Genomic DNA, 22063 nt, shown 5'->3' with positions numbered 1-22063 from the left:
GAGAGAGAGAGAGAGAGAGAGAGAGAGAGAGAGAGAGAGAGAGAGAGGATCTGGAAAGAGATTTAGGCATGTGGCTCAGAAGCAAGAATTTTTAAATGAAATTGTTTGGGGAGCTAGGGTGAATAACATATTCTTCAACATTCCTGTACCAGAAAAGCCTGGAAAATGAGTCACCATTTTTAGCTATAAATCCAGAACTTTGGCCAGAGGAGTATATTGACACGTTCTTCCACCAAGCTGTATGTTGTCTGACTTCTTGATGAACAGTGCCACAGATTGTTCCGGTTTGCAAATTTTAAAATCAACCCATTGAAAATTATGGAGGTGAACGGTCAGATCCATTAGAGCTAATGCAAAGTGCATTTATAGTGAAGTCAAAACCACTGTCTCAGTCACTACTGTCTATAGGTTCAGAATGCTGGGATTAGAAAAGTTCTCATAACGTTAAAAAAAAATAGCAGAAATAGACTCAGCCATGCCTCCTCTGTGAAATGTTTTCTGTAATCTACTTACTGATTACACTTTTTTTAATTTAAAAAAGTATATTTCTAAGGCAAATCCTCATTTCAGGAGATAACATTAGCTGTGGTTTCAGAGCAGTAATGGAAGATTTTCTCTCTGCTGATAAATACGTGTGAATACAAGCTATCCAATCTCTATGCATAATTAATGCAACTGTGGATGGAGGGGCCCACCTGGGAGTCTATGGATCTGTACATTATTTATAAGCTTGAAACTGACCCACAGTAAGAGCCACGAGCACACGCTTTTCTGTTTCAATTGCTGCTTTGCCTCTGTGATGCCACTGCATGTGTTGTCTCCCCATAGTGTTTCGATATTTGCTGCAATTATAACCCAGACCACATAACATTTCTAACATGAAGTCATATTTGTAAGGCAGTTTTCATGCCACTTCCTTTGCAGATAGATGGCCTAAACCTATGGCTCTTAATCAGGTTATTCATGGAGTCTCATAGTCTCACATGCATCCTTTGACCACTTAGTTGAGGGGGAGAAGACATTTCATGGAGTCATACTTTCATAAATGAAACCAACTCATAATTGATGGAAGATGGAAGTGAAAGAGAGATGAGAACTTCAGCCAGAGTCAGAGTCAATTTTTTTTCCCTCCAAAAACAACACGCATGTACCTTTTGTTTTGAAGGCAAAGTTACATAACTTGCATACATAAGGCCGTACATCAGTATGTGTGCGGATATGCTTCTTGAGCATGCTGGGCTTCTTACAGCGAATTCCACATTCTTCACAAATGTACTTTCCTCGTCCACGTCCCCTAACATAGACATACTCTTCGTTTGACTTATATCTGTTGAGAAGACAAGGTACAACATGTTTTCAAAATATTTTGAAGCATATTATAAAACAATTAAATGCAACATTATAGATTTTCACAAAGCTTTTTTATAAACAGCCATTCACATATTTCCTTATGAGTCACATGAATAATGTGAAATTAGAAATTTGGGAAACAAAGAAATGAAGCAACCAGAATCCGACTACGGCATTAGAATGGAATGTTACCTTACTGAAAACTACTTCCTTGATAGGCTTGTTATATTCCAGAAGTATATTGGCTTAAATATCAAAATAAAAGTCATTCTGAATACGAATATATAAATGAATATGGATATGGAGAGTACAGATTTTTAAATGCGTTCACTGAAGTGAAAGGTTGGGAATTTATGCATTATTGTTTTTGGCTACCAAGACAGCCTTAAAGACACCAGACAACAAATAAAATATGCAAACATATTTGAACATATATATCCTCATATATATCCTCTTGTAATGCAATGATATCTTCTGAAGTATGCATGTAACACACTGCATGCACACACATACACACACACACACACAGATACACCAGTAAATTTGCTAAAAGAAGTAGAACCGATAATAGAATTCTTCATCTCAGCTCTTCACTCTATTTTTGAAACCCTGGCAACACGGTAACTCTCAGCAAACTGCCAGCTTAAATTGACTGAGCTTGCTTAGCTCACCAACTGTTGTCTACAGATTTGATCAGCTCTTCCCTGATAGAATATAAATCCTTAGGAAAGGGTCTCCTAAATTTCAAAAGACTTTCTGAAGAAACTATTACATAAGGAAAACTAGTGGGGGGAAAAAGGGCATCATTTCTCTCCCAACAACTTTCCATGCATTTCCAGAAGCTTTGAGAGGTTAACCCTTACTTGTGGCCCAGAAGATGATAAATATTAAATGTCAGAGTGCCTAGCAGTCATTCACTAAGTATTCCACTTATTATTAGCCACTTTTAATTCTTATCAACAAGCATTTATTAAAACATTTACTAGGTGTCAAGCACTGTACCAGAATCCAAGATAGAATTGATAAGTCTGGCTGATAATTCTAGATATATTACCATGGAGGCACATTTTTGGTTCCAGAGAGGAAGATGACATATAAAATCCCTGAACATTTTCATCCTTTGTATGTTTTGTTAAAGGTACTAGAATTATAAATTTTGAATACTCAAGGTCTTTATTTTTGCACTAGAACAGGGGTTCTTAATCTGGGGGAACATGAAACCCTCTTGTGTATTCATGTATAGACCAGGAAGTCTATGAACGTAGGTGGGGAAAAATACTTCTTTATTTTCACTAACCACTAACTGAAATTTAACATTTCCTTCAATTATTTAAAAAGATGATTCTGAGAAGGGGTCTATAAACTTCACCAGATTGGTAAGGCACCCAAGACACACACAAAATGGTTAAAAACCTGTGCCTTGAACCATAGCTCTACCCCACCTCCTTCCACCCCCACCCTTCTTTCTACTCTGGAGAAACTATCAAAACCAACAAAAGGAAATTCAATCTGAATACCCCTCCAAATCCAAGGGCTTTCAGGTGAAATCCATGCATGGCCCCAAACCACTCATTTTACTGCAGATCTTACTTCACATCAGCTACCAAACAGACATTAAATTGTAAAGCCTTTTGCCAGGGCCAGGACACTAGCACAGTGCCTGTCATGTAGGCAGTAATTAATTGATGCTTGTTGATTGATTAATAGGCAGAATTTTTAGCAAATCATAGATAAAGGAATTATCAACTAGCTTTGCTGCTGAGCTTTCTTAGATGATCCCCAACTCCTTTATATAAGAAGTCCAAGCTGCTCTTGTTCCTAGACACCAAGATAATTTGAACTCCTTCTCTAAACTAATATAACGTGTTGCTATTAAATGATTGGGGTAACAAGATTCTTTAGTTTCATAAAATATTATCACTAACTCAATGAATTGTGCTGAGAGACTAAGATCCAAGGAAATGGTACTAGAAAAAACTAACTTCCTCCAGAGAGAAGCATTTCAAGCCCAATATGGGCCTATCATCATAGGAAATGGAATATACATTTTTACCATTTAAGTAATGTACTATTAGTATAATTATAATGAGCAGATTTGCTTTTGGATACAGTAAAAATTAGATGATCCTTAGCAATATATAAGAGCTAACCTACACAAATGAGAGGCTGGAAACATAATTTTACAGGACCAGTATGTTATATTTCATAAAATAATTAATTAATGAAAATGAATATAAAAATATTCTGACCAATGTCAATGTAAGAAATTGGCAAAGTCAATGTAAGAAATTGGACGTCAAAAATAAATAATTTTTCCTTTCCTCTCTAATACTTATGTATAACAAAAAACAACACCACCCCCAACCTACTCCTAAAAGGAGGTACTTATTTATTGAAATATAAACTTGGCCACCATCATGTTCAGGTAAAAACACTAATTAAGGAAATGATAAGGATATGGCTCATTATATAGACTAATGAAAAGGAGGAGAAAATGAAACACAAGCATAGTCCTTTTGGATGATCAAAACACAGTGATAAAATATGCACATACACTTTCTCACTTGCTTCCTTCTTTAGTGGAGATGTGGCTCCCCAAAGCATACAGTAACTCTACTGGAAGGTCTCTCTAAGCTAGGAGTAAAAATACCCTGCTATGGAGAAGACTGTTGAATGTGGGAGTGTTCATTCGGTCACAGTGACCTTCCGTCTCTGGAGAAAGATAAAAGCTACAATTCTCTCCTTTATGTTAGAAGATGAGAGATTTGAAAAGAGATTCAAATAGTAAAATCTTCATGGAGTATATATAAACACTTGTTTTAATGAGAGAAATGCTAGGTACACAAAGATAGTGAAGTGGAAAGCCTAGTATAAAAACAAAAAGCTTCCTGACCTCTCTCTTAAGTGGTTTATCCCACAAGGTGCTAAGAACTATGAAAGAAATAATCATCTCAGATATCTGAAACAGTTAACATTTTACAGATTCATGTAAAACACACAATTCTAGTTACTCAAATATAATTAGAATGAACTCAGGGAAAATACAATGTGAAACATATACCTATTGTAAATCTAAGACTAGTTATACTGAAATCCCAACAACTCTTAATGTGCTAAAATTTGTTTTTGCTATAATACTCTGCTTTTACTTTCATAGCATATGATTGGTGAGATATTTCTACCAAAATGTGTAGTGCAACTATATGTATATATGTATATATATGTGTATGTATGTATGCATGCATGTATGTATGTATGTATGTACATATAAAATGTCCCTTAGGGACTACATATAGCTAAGATGGTTTCTATTATTATAATAAATATCTATAGTTCAAAAATCAACATCTTCAAATATATGACTATTTCATTATCTAAAAATAAGTGTGTATGATTTAATCATTTTAAGCAGCACAAAATATTTTAATTGAAAGTAAAAAGATGTACATGAGAAGAATATTAAAGAAAGAACAAAACTAGAGGTCATCAAAAGGCCATCAATTTCACCAACTTTCCCCCTTAAAGGGGGGCTATAATAATTTAGAAAGGATGCTTGTAACATATATAACAAGCACATTTGCATTAATAGCACAGCAGACCTTAACACAAGGGCATTGACTTCATTATGTTTCTCAAGAGCTGGCCACATTATTGAGCTGTGCATTGAAAAATAATATACTGTTATGTCCAAACCGGTAGGGACATGGGAACTCCTTTTTCTCTCAATGTTTTGCACAGGCAGAGGCATTTACCTTGAAACACAACTGAACTGATTTCATATTTCCATTTATGTTTTCTTACCCTCCTTCAAAGATTTTAATTCGGATTGGCTCAGTTTGTTTGGATACAATATCTTTATCTCCATGAATATCTCCTTTCCCTCTTTCTTTTAGGATGCTTCCTACTAGTTTCCTTTCAAGCTTGCTGCCAAATAAAAATGATGCTTCAGGTTTCATCTGTGGGACAGAAACAAAGAATCAGTTGACACATCTGTGCCCAGAGGTAAGTCAATACATGTTCCCAGTTATTTACACTTTTGAAATTTTTAAAGGATGCATAAAGTGTTTGACTCAGAAGAAAATGGAGTTGGTAACAGCTCAGGCAATACCAGTTGTCCCAACCACTGCTCTTCAGAAGAGTGATCTAACCAAGTCTTCTACATTTCAATATATTAGGCACTGTGATTTCAGCAAGGTACATGCTCTCTTTCCACCAATGATGGCAACCCTTCCATGACTTAGTGGATGGTCTTATGAGAGCTTCTATAGCCAAAAAATTCATCATTGTTTCTGGCCAACCTAGAGTTAAGCTTCTTTGCACTTAGTGATACTGGGTCTCTGATAAGTCTGTTATCACACCTATTTACCTGAAGTCCTTCAGGTTTGGCAAGACCTGCCAGTATTTATACTCCACTTACCTCAACACTATGAGGAGGCATCAAAGGGACACTTTAGAGTAATCTTTGAAAATTGGTAAGCGGTATTCACATTGAAAAGTCAAGTAAGTTGAGTGAAAGGCAATAGGGAGAAAAATCAGAAAGGAATCACAATATATTCAGAATAAATAGTACTACAATCTTCCCAATAATAAAAATCCCAGACTGTATGAAGAGGAATATAGGGAAGGGGCAAGGGATGTGTACTTTTTTAAAGTTTTACATTTGTTTTAATAATATTTAAGCATGGGCCTTATTTTATGAATACTATTATGTTTTTGAAAAAGGACTTTAAAAAGGAGAAAAAGGTCAAAAGCCCACTGCCATCATTTTAGTCCCACCAATAATTAAAAAAAAATTTCCTCCATCTTTTTTTTCATTCACCTCTCACCTGTTTTACACCTCTTTAAAAGACTATTTCTTTACATTATTATATATGAGGAACTAACTGATTCTATGATAAAATGGCTAATGTTGAACAATATTTGAAGAGTAAGGCTTTAAAGCCAAGTCATTCCCTTGCTCAGGAAGTTCCATGGCTTCCCTCTTGTCTTTAGGATAAAATACTCAGTTTGGATTTTAAGGACCCTCACAATCTGGCTCTGGCCCACCCTCCTAAGAGTACTATATATTATTCTCTTTCATGTACTTTTACAATCTAGTCCAACTGGACTACTTGCTATTTCTCACATGTGACCTTGTATCTTTAGTCTTGACCTCTTTCCAAGGAGGGTGTTCTCTGCCTGGAATGGGCTCCTTCCTCATTTCCACCTTTCAGAATTCCAAGATTCCTTTGAGTCTCAGCTCATGCCATCTCCTTCAAGAGGCCTACCCAGCCCCAGTCTCCAGTTGCTAGAAACTTTCTCCCCAAAATCTTTGTGTATATATATTTGTATCTACTTTCCTGTGTCTATATTGTGCCCCTCTAATAAAATGTAAACTCCTTGAAAGCAATAATGTTTTCATTTCTGTCTCAGAGTATCCCCAGCACCTGGTAGAGTGTCTGGGACATATCAGGCGCTTAATAAAGGCTTGTTGAAAGAATAAATAAATGAAGTACATAGAAGACATTAAAATATTGAAGATATTTAATGTATGATATATATTTAATATGACTAATAATAATATATTATATATTAATAATATGGGAGATATTATTGCTCCTGAGAATCAAGAGAGCTATGTAAAATTTTAACGGCAGCAAAGTGGAAATGTGGCAAAATGGAAAGAATGTTGACTTTGAAGTCAGAAGTCATGAGTTTCAATCCTACTTCTGTTACTCCTTGTGTGACCTTGGGTAAATTACTTCTCCTCATCTCTTAAATGAGAGGGTGGGACTAGTTGACTTTTAAAGTCCCTTCCAGTTCTAGACTATGACCCAAATGACACAATTTTGTCTTTGATGCAAGCCTCTTAGTTCCCATTGACAAGCTTCCTTTTAACTTCTATCTAGACCCTAATTCTCAAAAGGTCAGCGGTACTTGCATTCAAAAGGAAATGTTACTAATGAGTTATTAATACCTCAGCATTAGTGATAAAACATTAGATATATTAACCTCTTCCAAAAAAGAACAGAAGGAAGGGGACCCACAAGAATGACGACCTAACAGTGACATTTCTGAGGTTATGTCACGTTGGTTTAGGAGTAATTTTGAGATGCTGGAATCTTTCCTGGATCACACCATACCAACAACTGCCTAATCTATCCGTACATAATGACCCTGCTGAGCAGAAAATTTCCATTCTCTGATCCTTGTTCTGCTTGTAGTTTTCTGACACAATTTGCTTCACCATTTATTCTGCTTAGCAGTAACCAATTTCTAATACTTCCTAAAATGAAATTCTTTACCTGAGCAAACTGTTTCCAAGCACTTGATGAGGTGAGTTTCCCGGTTCCCGGTCTATGCATAGCAGCCAGAGTATAAATTTCTGCGGTAATTTTTTGCTTGGACCTCAGAAGCGCTAAAGTAGTCTTGGTATTCAAACCTGATGGGTTTGGGTTACATGAACTAATGCACCATGAAGCATAAACCGAGGATTTGAAGGTGGCTTGTTGCACATAACTGGGTTTTGTATAATTTAAGAAGCACCAACTCACAGTAGTTGTCGTGCGCAAACTAGGGAACTGAAGAATTTGCTGGAAATCTGCCACATCTGTAAGAAGTATAGCTGAGTTTCCCATTTTCCCACTTGGACCAGATGCCATCTGGACCAACATACCAACAGGGAATTTCTGCTGTTTCCCTTGCTCTTCAAGCTGAGTATCCCCTGGTGGTAAGGATGACCTCTGTGGGCTCATGCTCATGTCAGATGCTGTCTCATCAATGTCTAATTCATCTGATGATTCTTTGCCTTCAGAAGGGCCACTGGATTTCTGCCCTGGTGGTGTTGCACTGAAGCTAGAAAGTTTTTCCCTACTGAGTGGGAATGGCTCACTGGATGGCACACTGGAAGATGGATAATCTTGAGATGAAGAGGGTGATAGTGAAGATAAAGAGGATGACCCAGATTGCAAACCATCTTTTGGCTCAGATGCACAGCCTTGTCGAACTAACTGAGGCTTCTGTGGACGGGAGTAATCCTTTTTGATGTCGGAATTGGTTAGCTCCACAGCACTTAGCTCCTCAACAATCTGACCGTACATTTTTTCTTCCTTAACCCTTTTCTGCTGCTTTGTTTCCATGAAGAGTTCTAAGCTACTAGCAGGAGAAAGCATACGTTTGCTACCACCAAGAGTAGAGGCAGTGTCAGAGCTGGAAGTCAAACACAATGGGATTGAGGACTCTAAGCCAAGAGGTAAGGTCTGAGGTACTTTCCAAAGAGGATATTTTTCTAAGCCTGCATGTTGTCCTAACATCTGGGCAATGTTAAATCCAATTCCCTGCATGGCAGCATTGGTGACCAATGTTCTTTGAGTCATTGTTTCATCCACTTTGCAGATGACAATTGCTGGGCTGTTCTGCCCAAGTATCTGAGAAATGCTGGTGTACATGACACTACCATATGATGGTACATGGGTCTGAATCCTGACAGGAACCACTGTTCCGGGTAATGGCTGCACAGGTCCAGAGTTTGATGAATCAAAGTCGGCCTGAGGATGCTGCTCAGAGGACATATCACTTGACTTGATACTATGGTCTGACTGAAACGTTGCAAGAGCATTCTTTGAGTGTTCTCCTGACATTCCTGAATAGTGAAGGTAAGATTGTTCTTTTGTGTGGGCATAATCATCAGACTTCTTCCCAAGGTGATCAGCAACATGTTCTAAGTGATAACTGGTATGAATTTCTGGCTGGAAAGGGGACTTGCCATAACTTTTCTGTAGCGCAAAGTGAGGCTGAAAATGCCTCTGCAAAGGTTCAGTACATGCCTGCCACCAGAGAGGCTGCTGAGTTGGTAAGTGAACCATACAGACAGTAGGATACTGGAATTGAAACAAGGCATTGTGAATTGGGGGAAATGGGATATTTTCTTGATGTGCAAATAAGTGTGGCTGTTCTGATGGGTGTTTGCTGGAGATGTAAGGTGCTGGAGGGATTAGGGAAGTTCTCAAAGTTTCCTGACTGTCCATATGCACAATCGGCTGCTGTGCTAGGTGGGTTGAACCTGCCCCAAGCTGATTTCCAGAGTCCTCTGCCAGAATAGGAAGAAGCATAGGGGATGAATGATGCCATGCAGATCTGAGACCAGCCTGCATGTGCTCCATCTGTTCCTGCTTTATACCCTGTTCCATGCCTGGCTCAGCCGGAGTGATTTCTGGGAAGCCACTGAAGGAAGCCTGTCGCACTAGGAAGCATTTCTTCCTCTCCCGGGATGGGGACAATGTGGCAGGAGTCGCACCTGCCACAGCAGCATGAGACAGATTCCCATAATCAAAAGACTTGCTCCGGATCTCTGGAACTTCAGCCGGGTGAGGACAAGGCATTTGTTCTGATGAACAGCGCCTCATCTCCTTCTGGTGGTGATGTCCAGGAACAGACAGTGAGTATGAGCCAGCTGGGACAGTCAAAAACTCTGACTGCTTCCCAAACTCATCCTGTTTGGGAGGTGCCACAAGCTTAAGGGATTCTTCTCTTTCAAAAGACATGGAAAAGCTGGAACTATGGGACAAGTTGCTTTCTTGGCTGGGGCTACGAGAAAGGCTCGTTCCCGTGGATTCAAAGCTAGATTCTCCAGAAGAGTGCTCCATGTCTGCAAGACGTAAACGTTTCTTTTTTGGTGGTAGTTTTTCAGCAGGGAGCTGTGAAAGAGTTTCACTTCTCTGGGGCCATTGGAATTCTTCAGCAGGCTTCTCTGGCTCCTTACTCTGTACCTCTTTCTCCTTCTCTGGCTTATCGGGCTCTTCGGTAACCCGGATTTCAGGGACCTGGATGTTGTGCTGACGAACCAACCTGGGCTGCATGTGATAAGACTGCTGATGCTGCTGTTGGGATGAGGGTGGTTTCCCCCTTGTTTCAGTGCTCTCCCCCTGCTGGACACACTCTGGGCTCACAGGGGCTTCTGAAATCTCACTCTCACAAATCTCAGAAGGTGAATAGGCTTTATCCTGCTGGCTAGCCATAAGGTCTGTAGATTCAGTCCTTTCAAATGAATTTGGTCTACTCAATGAGTTTGTGTGCTGAATTACAGAAATCACATTGCCGGGAGGTTTCCTATTCGCTGGGTCTGCCATCTTTTCAGTATCTGTGGTTAAGGGTGATTCTTCTGATGAGGTTCCAGACTGCAGTTGGGGTCTACATGGTTCAAAACGTTCAGAGTGACCAAGAGAAGGGTTATCATGACCAGAGATAGTGAATCCACTTCTCATTCCTTCCTGCAACTGCAATTTGGGATCATAATCTGAAGTCATCATGCCCAATGGAGTGCCTGGGATGCTGCCACAAATCATCGGGGTATCCTCTTCATCTCCCACACTCTTTTCTTTCCTGCGTTTTCTGGTTTCACATGCGACTCCAAATATGGTGGGTACTACCTGTGATGATACCGATGGATCTATAAAATATTCCCCTCCATATTTTAAGCCACTTAAGCATGAGATATCCCTGAAGCTCTGCTTGGTTGCTTCTGATTCTTCCCATTTCCTATAGGACTTCCGACAGACATCATAGTCATAACCAATCCTATCACTAGCCATCAGTTTCTTTTCCTTCAGGGAAGAGCCCATCTCACCAATCATTCTATTAGAAGCAACACCGATAGTTTTTGATATTCTCCCATGATGTTCTGTGTCTATGTGCCCCTCCTGTACTGAAGGCAACTCAAATGCAGCTTGTCTTCTTAACATGCGATGTGGGGTTATTCCCACAGTCTCTGGATAAAACACATCATCTGAACCAGTCATTCTTTCATCAAATGAGTGACTCCCTCTCAAAGATGGAGGGATACTTAAATTACTTGCCGAAGAAGTTGGCATAGAGTTGCTTCTAATAAGTGGTGAAGAATCTACAGGTGCTTCCAAGAGAACTGGGGAGCTACCTTGATGACTTGTGGGATAAAGTTTTCCTTCATTTTTGAGAGACCCTGGAATAGTTTGGGATTGTCGGGGGTCAGCATTGAATTTGGTGGATTTCAGAGGACTTAATTGACTAGGTTCCATCATATCTCCCTTGCTTGGGATCACCTGTGAAGTGGGATCTTCAATCATTGTGATATCTAACCTTGTGTTTACATGAGGTAATGGTTCCATTATACTCTTTCTACCCATCATGGTGCGCTCCTGACCAGATGTTGTAACACTAAGTGCGTTTCTCGGACTAATCCGACAGTACTTTCCAAAGATGATTTCTTCGTAAGACTTAGCATTTGTGTTTGGGGGGCTTATCTGCTGTTCTGCACTTTCTGAGCGGGAAAAGTAACCAGAATCAGTGCTTCCTTTGCTGTGGGGGCTCAGGAGGTTTAGAGATGGCTCAGAATCTTGTCCTTTTTTCTCAGAAAGTCTTAGTGCAAGTTTCTGTTTAACAGTATGAGAGTCATCCGCTTTAGTACTTAATGATGGAGTCGGCAATGTGTCAGAGCTGACATACTGGGAGCTTTCAATAGGTAATGGAATTCCACTTTTGGGAATTATCAAAATGGGCACCTTCATTGGGCCTCCTAAGGGTTCTTCCAAAGACCCATGATAGCCACTTCTACTAGCAATATCCAATGGGATTGATGGTCCTGGACTCAGGTTGCCAGGCCGGTCTACGAATAAGGAACTTTCCTCATCAGTATCTGTGCTCTGTTCACCATCAGAATGTATTTCTGCTTCCACATCAATAAAACTGGCCTCTAGGTCCAATTTAGACACGGCTGACTCTGTGAAAGGGACTAATCCTGCCTTAATTGCATGGGCATGTGATTTCCTGTGCTTGTATAAATTGCTCTTTGTCTTAAAAGAGAAACCACAAGGTACACAAGGGTACGGCCGTTCACCAGTGTGGGACCTAATGTGTTTTTTCAATACACTTGGTTTGGCACAAGCCCTGCTACAGTAGGGGCAAATGTACTTGCCAGGCTTTTTGGGTTTGTGCTCTTTCTTATGAGCATCATCTGATTGTTCTAAACTTTTCTGTGCATATTGGCTATAAGCAGGGTTCAGGCTGGGAATCTTTTTTCTGGCAAAGCCTCCACTGTGACCATGGATAGGAAAAGGAAATAAGTCCTCAGAGGAGATTGACTGCATGTGGCCAGGAAACTGCCATGGATGATGGCCTTCTAGGCTCTGGTGCTGTTTGGTACCACCATGCATGAACCCCTGTGGCAATGAATGTTGAGGAAAAGAAAGCGAATGTTGGCATGAGTAAGGACTTGGGCGGTGTGGCGGATACGACTTCTCTATAGCCTGATGAACAGCTTCAGTAGATGATGCCAGTTTCCCAGAACCAAAAAGTTGTGCTGATGCTGTGTTTCCAATTTGTTCAGGATCTATTTGTGGTTGCCTCTGTCCTTCTTGATTGCCAAAAGTGCTCATCTTAATAACAGCTGATTGTTCTTGTCTCCATCTACTCAGTACTTTAGCAGTTTCTCCAGACCTTGAGGTAACTTTTTGCCCTATAGCTGTGTCCCCAGAGTCCATTTTGTTACACACGGTCTTAAGTGCTAGTTCACTTGAAAGCTGTGTACACACATGGAGTGTGTCCAAAGCTGTGCTTTTTAAATCTTTGTTGCTCCCATTTTTCCAGGGACTCTGAAAATTTACTGGTGTCTCTTTCTCCTTGGAGCCTTCTACACAGTAATCTATAGGCATTAGATGGCAATGTCTCTGGGATCACACAATAAGACAGTCTTTTTCATCGAAGGAAATTCCATCAGAAAGCTGTGTGAATCTGCAAAGTGTTCTTATGGAGATGGAGTATTTTTTGCTGTGATGAAATATTAGGGTGAAGAATTAGCCCAGCAGGATGCTTGTAGATCAGCTAGAGTGAAGTTTCAGTTGCTATTCTCACTAAGATGCAATGACCTGAAGGAAGAAGAAAAACAAAGGGATTGGCATGATAAGCAACTATCTAAAAAACTAATTTCCAAGTTATCAGTTTTAGACTATAATAGGAAAAAAACAATTTATCTTAGTTAACCTTTTTTTTTAAAATTAAAGTCTTTTCTCAAATGTCTTGACTCTCCAATTGTTTTATATTAATAATAATTAACTTTAATATTAGAATATGAGAAGCAGCCAGGGCATGGTGAATAAAAAGCTAACCTTGGAACCAGAAAGACCTGAGTTCGAGTTCCAACGGTGACACATACTGTTTATGTGACCCTGTACAAAGTAATTTCTTTTCCAAGAGCTCTAGTCATTCTCTGAGATTATAAGTTGCAGAAAAGATGCCAACCTACATTCATAAAGACAACTAGGTAGTGCAGTAAATAGACTGGTGGGCTCAGAGTCAAGAAGATATGAGTTCAAATCTGGCCTCAGTCACTTACTAATTGTGTGACTGTGGGCAAGTCATTTAACTTCTGTCTCCCTCAGTTCCTCAACTGTAAAATGGGGATCACAATCACATCTATCTCCCAGGGTTGTGAGAATCAAATCAGATATTTGTAAAGCATTTAGCACAGTGCCTAGCACATTGTAGGTACTAAATGAATACTTATTCCCTTCCTTTTCTCTTTCAGAGAGGGAGATCCCTTATCAAGGAATTCCCTATGTCAGTAAAATCACAGGTCTAGGGGCAGCGAGGTGGCACAGTAGATAGAGCTCAAGCCTTGGAGTCAGGAGGACCTGAGTTCAAATCCAGCCTCAGACACTTGACACTGGCTAAGTGACCCTGGGCAAGTCACTTAACCCTCGATTGTCTCACCAAAAAAAAGCAAAAAAAAAAATCACAAGTCTAGTCCCTTTCGAAAATATATTAAGTTCAAATTTGATTTAAAGTTATAAACCTAGCTTCCTTGAAATGCTGCCTTTATTTTGAGCAGAAGATGACCTAAAGGAAAATGTATCATGATGTTAGTTTGTTTAAGAAGAAAATTTTAAATGACCTAAATCCAAAGATATGTATTACTACATGGTTTCTAGACAGATTTTAGGACTTTGTATGTTTAATGCAACATATCTCTAGTTACCTATACATACCTATGTGTATGTATGTATAAATGTCTAAATGTGTGTGTATATGTATATATATGTGTGTGTGTGTGTGTGTGTGTGTGTGTGTGTGTGTGTGTGTATGCATATGTACCCGTACACATCCCCTTTTTTCTTCTTCTGGAGTTTAACCTTCTCTCTTCTTATTTTCAACCTTTCCTTGTACACTGAATCTTTCTCTGCTGCCTACAAACATATCCATATTTCTTCTGTCTTTAAAATACCTTCACTTGGCCCTTACACCCCCTCAAACTATTGTCCGATCTCTCTCTTCCTTTTCATAGACAAATGCGTAGAAAGCAACAGCAAAATTGTCCACATTCATTGTTTCCATTTTTTTTACTCATCTCTCACCTCTTACGCCCTTTCAATCTGCTTTCTATCCCTACAATTTAAGTGAAACTTCCCACTTTAAGCTCATCAATGGTTTCTTTATTCATCTCTCTTGACCTATCTACAATTTTTGACACTGCTGATCACTACATCCTTCTGTTTTCATTAGACCGCACAGTGGTGGTTTTCTTCTTACCTGTCTTCAGTCTCCTTTGCAGAATCATTATTTATGTCCCACCACTGTGAAGGGATATATAACCCAGTGCTCTGTTCTCAATTCTCTCCTTTTTCTACATTCTTTTGGTAATCTCAACAGCTACTGTGAGTACAATTGTCACTTGCATGCACATGAGTCATATCTACATGTCCTAGCCTTGATTTCTTGCCTGAGCTCTAATCTTTATATTTTCAATCAGCTGCTAGCTATTTGCACCTGGATATCTTATTGGTATCTCAAATTCACTATGTTCAAAACAAAACTCATTGTCTTTCACCCAAAATGACCCCTTTCTTATAGCTTCTCCATTTTGGCCAAGGAAGACATCACTCTTCTAGCTTTCCAGGTCTGTGACCTTAAAGGTACCTTCTCATTCTCCCCATACCCAATTAGTCAGTCAATAAACATTTATTCATTTATTAATTTTTATTCTACTTTCTCAAATTATCTCACAATCAATCCCTTTCTCTCTACTCACACCACAGTAACCCCAGTTCAGACCCTCATCACTTAGCCTCTTAATTAGTCTTGTTACCTTGAATCTATTTCTCTCCAATCCACACAACTGACAAATTGATATTCCCAAAGCGCAGATCTGCCTCTCGAATTAAATACAAGACCTTTAGTTTGGTATTTGAAGCCCTTCACAATGTTGCTACAATTGCAAGACTAACTACACTGTTCTCCCATTTATGTGCTCTATGGCCAAGCCAAAGTGTTCTACTTGTTCCCAGTACAACACTGCATTTACCGCCTCCATTCATTTATGAAGGTTGCCCACTATGCCTAGAATGCAATGTTTCCTAAACCTCTGACTCTTAGAACTGCTACTTTCCTTCCTGATTGACCAGACTGTTAGTTTTCCCAACCCAAACCACTTTTAAATTATTTGTGTATATATATATAAATATATATATATATATATATCTGAATTTAATTATCTATTAATACATTGTATTCTCCCCAAGTAAAATATAAGCTTCTAGAGGGCAGGAATTGTCTCTTTTCTATTGTATTCCCATTGCCTAACACAGGACATGACACATAATAGTTGCTGAATAAATGCCTTATTGATTGATTGATCAGCATACAGGTATACATACACAAACACATACATATACTGTATGCATACACACACACACACAAGCAAACACAATACACAATAGAAGAATTTGAAAATGCTTTTTTGAAAGGAGGGAGTCTACTTTTCCTGGAACAAAAGAAAAGAGAATCTGAGGAAATTTACCCATGGACTTGCAGGGTTATAGATATTATGAGAAACTAAAAGTGGGACAAAAGATTCATTTTTAAATAGTTAACATCTTACCTGCATATTTTAGAGTTGTAATGTGCATGATTGTCTTGTTGCTTTCTAGGAACAAAATAAATACAATTAGGAAATATCATCCATGTTATTCATGGCATCAGTGTATAATAACTTTGTAATTAAATTTGTAAACATGGACAACACTGACAGACTCAGAACTTTAGCCACTCAAAGCAACATAAAATTATTTTTAAAATATACCTCTCAATTTCTATAATCAAAGATAAGTAAACCTCATATAGAAAATATTTCTAAGAATGACTTTTAAAAGTCAATTTTTTTTAGATTTAGACAATTACAGTCGCACCTTGTACTGCTATTCAAATAAACTAATAGTTGCCCTAGGAATCGTAGTGATGGACAATGAAGACGCTGCTACAGAATACTTCACCTTGCCAGACCAAATGATCTTATTGCAGAAAATAGTCTGATGTCTTTCCTTTCTATGTTGTCCTTTATCAAAAATAAAAATCTGCTGTGATGATAAAAATTGCTTAGAGAGTAAAAGAGAGATACTATAGGTCATGGTACTCTGAGGAGAAAATTATAAGATGCCCAATCTTCACAGTAAGAAGTACACCACCTCTAAGTAGGAGATTCTTTCAACTAAGACAGCAGAGCACAATGAGTTCAAAAGGCAGCCAAACAAGAAACACAGGAATTTCAACTAGATGTCCAAAATTATAACATTTGATTCCTTTTTTCACTCTAATTTTTTTGGTCTTTCTCAGTACTCCACAAGAGTATACCACTCATTGTGGAACTGGATTTGTGTTTTCACAACACCAAAAATAGTCCTTTCTACACATCACTCAATCATCAGATGTTTGGTCAAGGCCATGCCAAACAATAGAACATAAGCTCCTTGATGTCTTGGTAGTTTTTTTTTTTTTTTATCGTTAGCATCTGGTACAGTAATTTGCATATAGTAGGTAACTGATAAATGTTCATTGAATAGAAACAAGCAAAAACGACTACTAGGCCTCTTCCAAATCTGAAATTCTACGAAAATATGGGCATCATACAGACACAAAATATATTGGCACCACCTGACACATGGAAGTTAAATATGAAAATCCAATATCGTGGAACAACATTATTTTAGAATATTTTTAGTAGTAGAGTAACAAAATCACTAAAATGAGACCTCTATATATATTGTTCATTGCTATTCCACCTTAATTTGAAATATAGACACCAACAAAGAAATAAATAAAAATGTAATGTCATCTTGGTGAGGACAATGGGTTAGGAAAGTAAAAGTAATTTATAGGACAGTCCAAAGCACCTAATTTTAGTCACATGAAATGATGATAATAAAAATAATTAGCATTTGTATAGGACCTTAAAATTTGAAATATAAATATCATTTGAGCAACACAATAACTCTATAATGCTGCTGTTGTTGTTATCTTCATTTTACAGTTGAAGACACAGAAGCTCAAAGACACAACGACACAGATGGTCATACAGCTAGTAACTATCAGAGATGGAATTCGATCCCCATCTTTCTAACTTGAAGTCCAGCATTCTACCCACTTTGCCTCCCATGCTCAAGACCACGGAAAAGAATAATACCACTGCATTCTGCACATCTGAAGTGCTGTGTTCTGCTTTGGAAGTTAAATGTTAAGAGGAACATTAACAAATCAGCGTTTCCCCAGGAATGAGTGCCCAGAATATTAAGGGAGTCCGGAAATCATAGTTGAAGGAACAGGACAAGTTTAATTTTGAGAAGACTAAAGAGAGATTGATTGGTATCTATCTTCAAATATTTTACAGACTTTTACAGAGAAGAAAAATTCCATTCCTGAAGAACTCTTCTCCTGGAGGGAAGACCTAGCACCAGTGAGTGGAGGTTACAAGTAGACAGATTTAGGCTCATAGCTTGCTAACAATTAGAGTAATTCAACAGTGCAGTGGGCTGCCTCAGTATGCAGTGTGTTCAATCAGAGACTAGATGATCATCTTTATGGGTACTAGAGAAAGAATTTCTACATTGGATTGGAAGATGAACTACTAATAATAAAAACAATAACGATATTTATCTATGCTGCAAGGTTTGCAAAGTGCTACACACACACACACATACACACATATATACAAAAATCCACATATGTATATTTTATTTGATGCTCACAATAACTCTTTAATATAGGTGCTTTATTATTGTGTCTATTATACTGATGAGGAAACTGAGGCTGAGAAGTTAAGAGATCTGTCAGGATCTCATAGATAGTACGTATCTGAAGCAGGATTTGAGAACTTAAGCCTTTCTTATTTAAAGACAAGAACTCTATCTACTAGGTTACTTAGCAACCTTTAAAGCTTCTTTCAACTCTAGTAATCCACAACTGGCCAAAAATATATTAACTAGAAACCTCAATTAACTGGATTTTTTTGTTGTACCTAGCTTTTAGGAGAAGAGTGGCAAATTAAAAGAAAACAATATCTAGGATACAGTAAAGAACAATTGTACTTAATTCAGTATAAACTCAACCTACTTTCTACACATATAACTATAATTCCACATAATGAACATTGATATTCAGATTGCAATCAATCAACAAATATTCACTAAGTGCTTACTATGTACCAGGCATTATCCTAGGTGCTTGAGATACAGGAACAAAAAAAAATTAAATCATTCTTACTCTTTACATTCTAATAGGGGAGGGAACACAACAAATGTATACACATACACATATACACAGATCATAAATCCAAAGTGAATAAATACAAATATATTTAAATACATAATAGTATGAGGGGGAGGGTGCTAATAGTTGAAGGGAACAGGAAAGATTTCATGTAGAAGATGGCATCTGACCTGTGCCTTAAAGGAAGAGAAGTAGAGATAAGGAGAATGTGCATTCGAGGCATGTGGGAAATACAGTTCAAAGGCATGGTGGAGTCTCACATGTGATGAACAGGGAAAAGCACAGATCCAGTTTGGCTGGATTGTAGAGTGCAAAAGGGAAAATAACAGTCAATGAGTCTGGAAAGATTGTGTGGGGTACAGTTGTGCAGTGATTTAAAAGTTAAGGAGATGAGTATATATTTGATCCTAGAAGCGAGAGGAAGTCACTTGAGTTACCTAAGTACGGGAATCATATGGTCAAATCTATACTCAAGGAAAATTACTTTGGCAGCAATGTGAAGGACAGACTGGAATGAGGAAAGACTTGAGGCATGGAGACTAATCAGGGATCTGTTGCAATAATGTGAATAAGAGACCATGAAGGCCTGAACTAAGGTGATAACTATGTGATCTGAAAGAAAAGGTTGGATGTAAGAGATATTATGAAGGTAAAAATAGAAAGATTTAGCAACTGATTTGATACATGGGATAAAGGAGGATAAGGAGTTCAAGATAATGCCAAGGTGACACACCTCAAAGGACGGAAGGATAGTGGTACCTTTGATAGAAATAGGGAAGTTTGGAAATGAGGCAGAAGTTCAAAAGGAAAGATAATGAGTTCAGTTCAAATTATGTTGGTTTAAGATGTCTCAAGGACATCTATTTTGAAACATCTAATAAGTAATCGATGATGCAGGACTGAGGCTCAGGAAATTAGTGATGCAGAAGCTCAGGAAAGAGACTAGAGCTGGATATATAGATCTGGGAACCATCTGCATAGAGATGACAGCTAAACTACTGGCAGCTAATAAGGCAAACAAGAGTTAGAGTATAGAGAGAGAAGAGAAAAAAAGCCTAGGACAGAATCTTTGGGAAACCCCAGTCAGAGCTGACAAGTAAATAAGGGTATTGATCCACCAAAGGAGACTAAGAAGAAAGGGACAGACACTGCAGTATTGTGAATGAAGGGTGAAAAATGGAATGTTCTTTAATATATTGTCATTTAATATCACAGGAAAAGGTTTTCATCATGAAGTGTTAAGGGGGAGAAAGGAATTATGTAATCATCAGAAATCAAGCAGAATATTAAATTATCCAGACTATCAATTCCCCTAGAATTTTTCCAGGTTTCTAGAATAGTGAAAAAAAAAATTATGCAAGGGGAACAGAAAAGACTTTAAAATAAAAGGAAAGTTATATCAACCAGCTCAGGTCTATGTTTACCATTTCAATACACAATCAATAATCTACCTTTTTTCACCCCTTCTTAGGCTAGATTCCATCCTTGTATCTTTACCCAAGCAATGACATTATTTTTTTTATAAGTTGAGTTATTAAAGTAGTAATGAATTCATCTCTCAGGGATATTACACTAGGAAATTTTTCTGCATCTGACTTTTCTGAAATGAATGCATTACAGGAAATATTTGAAATCAAATCCTTGACAATATTTTTAAAAACTTAAATTATGTGCTAACATCTGTCTGGAATCAATTCTTCATAGTGATGAAAGCAAACCTACTTAAAATGACCTGTTAGTATATGAACAGTAGCAAATGGATAAAGAGATCTGTTTTATGTTACTAGGATAATTATGGAAGAATGTGAAGTTTTATCTTTCCTAAACCAGGAATTACAACCAGGTTGTCACATTATATCGGTAAGCTTTTTACATTCAATTCAACTCAAGAAATTCATTAAATGTCTCCTATATTCAAGGCAACTGAGGGCATAAAGACAAAGATAAAATTGTCACTACCCTCAAGGACCTTACTTTCTTTTGAGTGATTGTGCATTTCATTTCAAGAGAGTTCTTAAGCATGGGAATATCAGAATTTTTCAGTCAAAATTTGAAACAAATTATGGGTGATTCTTTTCAATGTTATCCTTGGCATCTGTATTTGAACTGCTACCCATTTAACAACTTTCATTTCATTTGTCTCTAGGAACTTTTGAAGTGTACTCTGAGGGTGGAGAAGAGTAGTGATCCCTTTGGGGGATTTTAACAGATAATATTAGCAAGTCATTAAATATATGGAAGGTGTTCTTATTAGATGTTAGTCTATAGTTCTGTTTTATTGAAAAATAAAAAAATTAAACTTGGACATCTCATGAATTACCAATATCATATACCAATTATCATTACATATACTCTTCCACAAGCAAAGAAGCAAGGGGTGGGAAAAACAACTGCGTTGTTATCATATCTTTATACTCAATGAATAAAAATTCACTTTAAAAATCTTTAAAGATGCTGTTAGAGTTTTATCTAAGGTTCCTCTTGGTTTAGAGACACATTTTCCTCTTTTTCATCTAATTCTGTTTTAACTTCAGCATTCTAAAGCTATAATGAAGCTATAAATCTCTGAACCCTTCCAACAAATAGTATAAATTCCTAAGCTTATTACTGAATTATTTGAAAATATGGTATTGGTATAAATGGATGGGAGGGTAAGAATCTGCATATGTTTCACAGAGTTATTTGGAATCCATTTTTATATTCATCTCACAGCAATGTAATTATTGCTGTGTGTGTTGCTGTTGTTGAGAGGAGAATAAGGATTTATTAAATACACTATTTGACAGACATAGAGCTAGGTACTTTACAAATACTATCTCATTTGATTAATGATTGCATTAGGAGCTCAAAGATAGCACAGACCACCAATTACACCATTCTCTAAAAAGTTTGGGCTAAGTTTGTTATTTCTTTTCTATTCTTTCAAGGTCCTATATTAATCATCGTCCTATGCTCAGACACATTTAATTAGATTTAGATCATTTTACATGTCTTCTAAATGAATATGAAATTATAAAAGTGATGTTTATGTATTTCCTAATTAATTGACATTTGAAGGAAATGAAACACTAGAGGAATTTTCATACCAAAAAAACCCAAAATGATAGAGGTGAAAATTTTACTTCATAACTTCAAGAATATTTAGTTACATTGGTTGAATATTAAAGTA

General features: G+C 37.6%; 1 protein-coding gene across 7 annotated transcripts in view; it reads right to left on the bottom strand.

The window, feature by feature from the left end:
* HIVEP2 (human immunodeficiency virus type I enhancer binding protein 2) overlaps positions 1–22063 on the bottom strand; it is a 286897-nt gene that overhangs the window by 20635 nt on the left and 244199 nt on the right. For all 7 annotated transcript variants that reach the window (XM_027850627.1, XM_027850633.1, XM_027850630.1 and 4 more), the window contains 4 exons: positions 16235–16279; positions 7635–13226; positions 5152–5306; positions 1152–1327 (listed from right to left, as the gene is read on the bottom strand). In XM_027850627.1, the coding sequence (XP_027706428.1) occupies positions 1152–1327; positions 5152–5306; positions 7635–13013 (5710 nt within the window). In that variant the 5' untranslated portion in view covers positions 13014–13226; positions 16235–16279. The remainder of the gene's footprint in view (positions 1–1151; positions 1328–5151; positions 5307–7634; positions 13227–16234; positions 16280–22063) is intronic.

Source organism: Vombatus ursinus, unplaced genomic scaffold (assembly GCF_900497805.2).
Source record: "Vombatus ursinus unplaced genomic scaffold, bare-nosed wombat genome assembly UNPS02009132.1, whole genome shotgun sequence".
Taxonomy (NCBI): Eukaryota; Metazoa; Chordata; class Mammalia; order Diprotodontia; family Vombatidae; genus Vombatus; species Vombatus ursinus.
The sequence above is the reverse complement of the archived record's forward strand: the minus strand, read 5'-3'. Positions and strand labels throughout refer to the sequence as shown.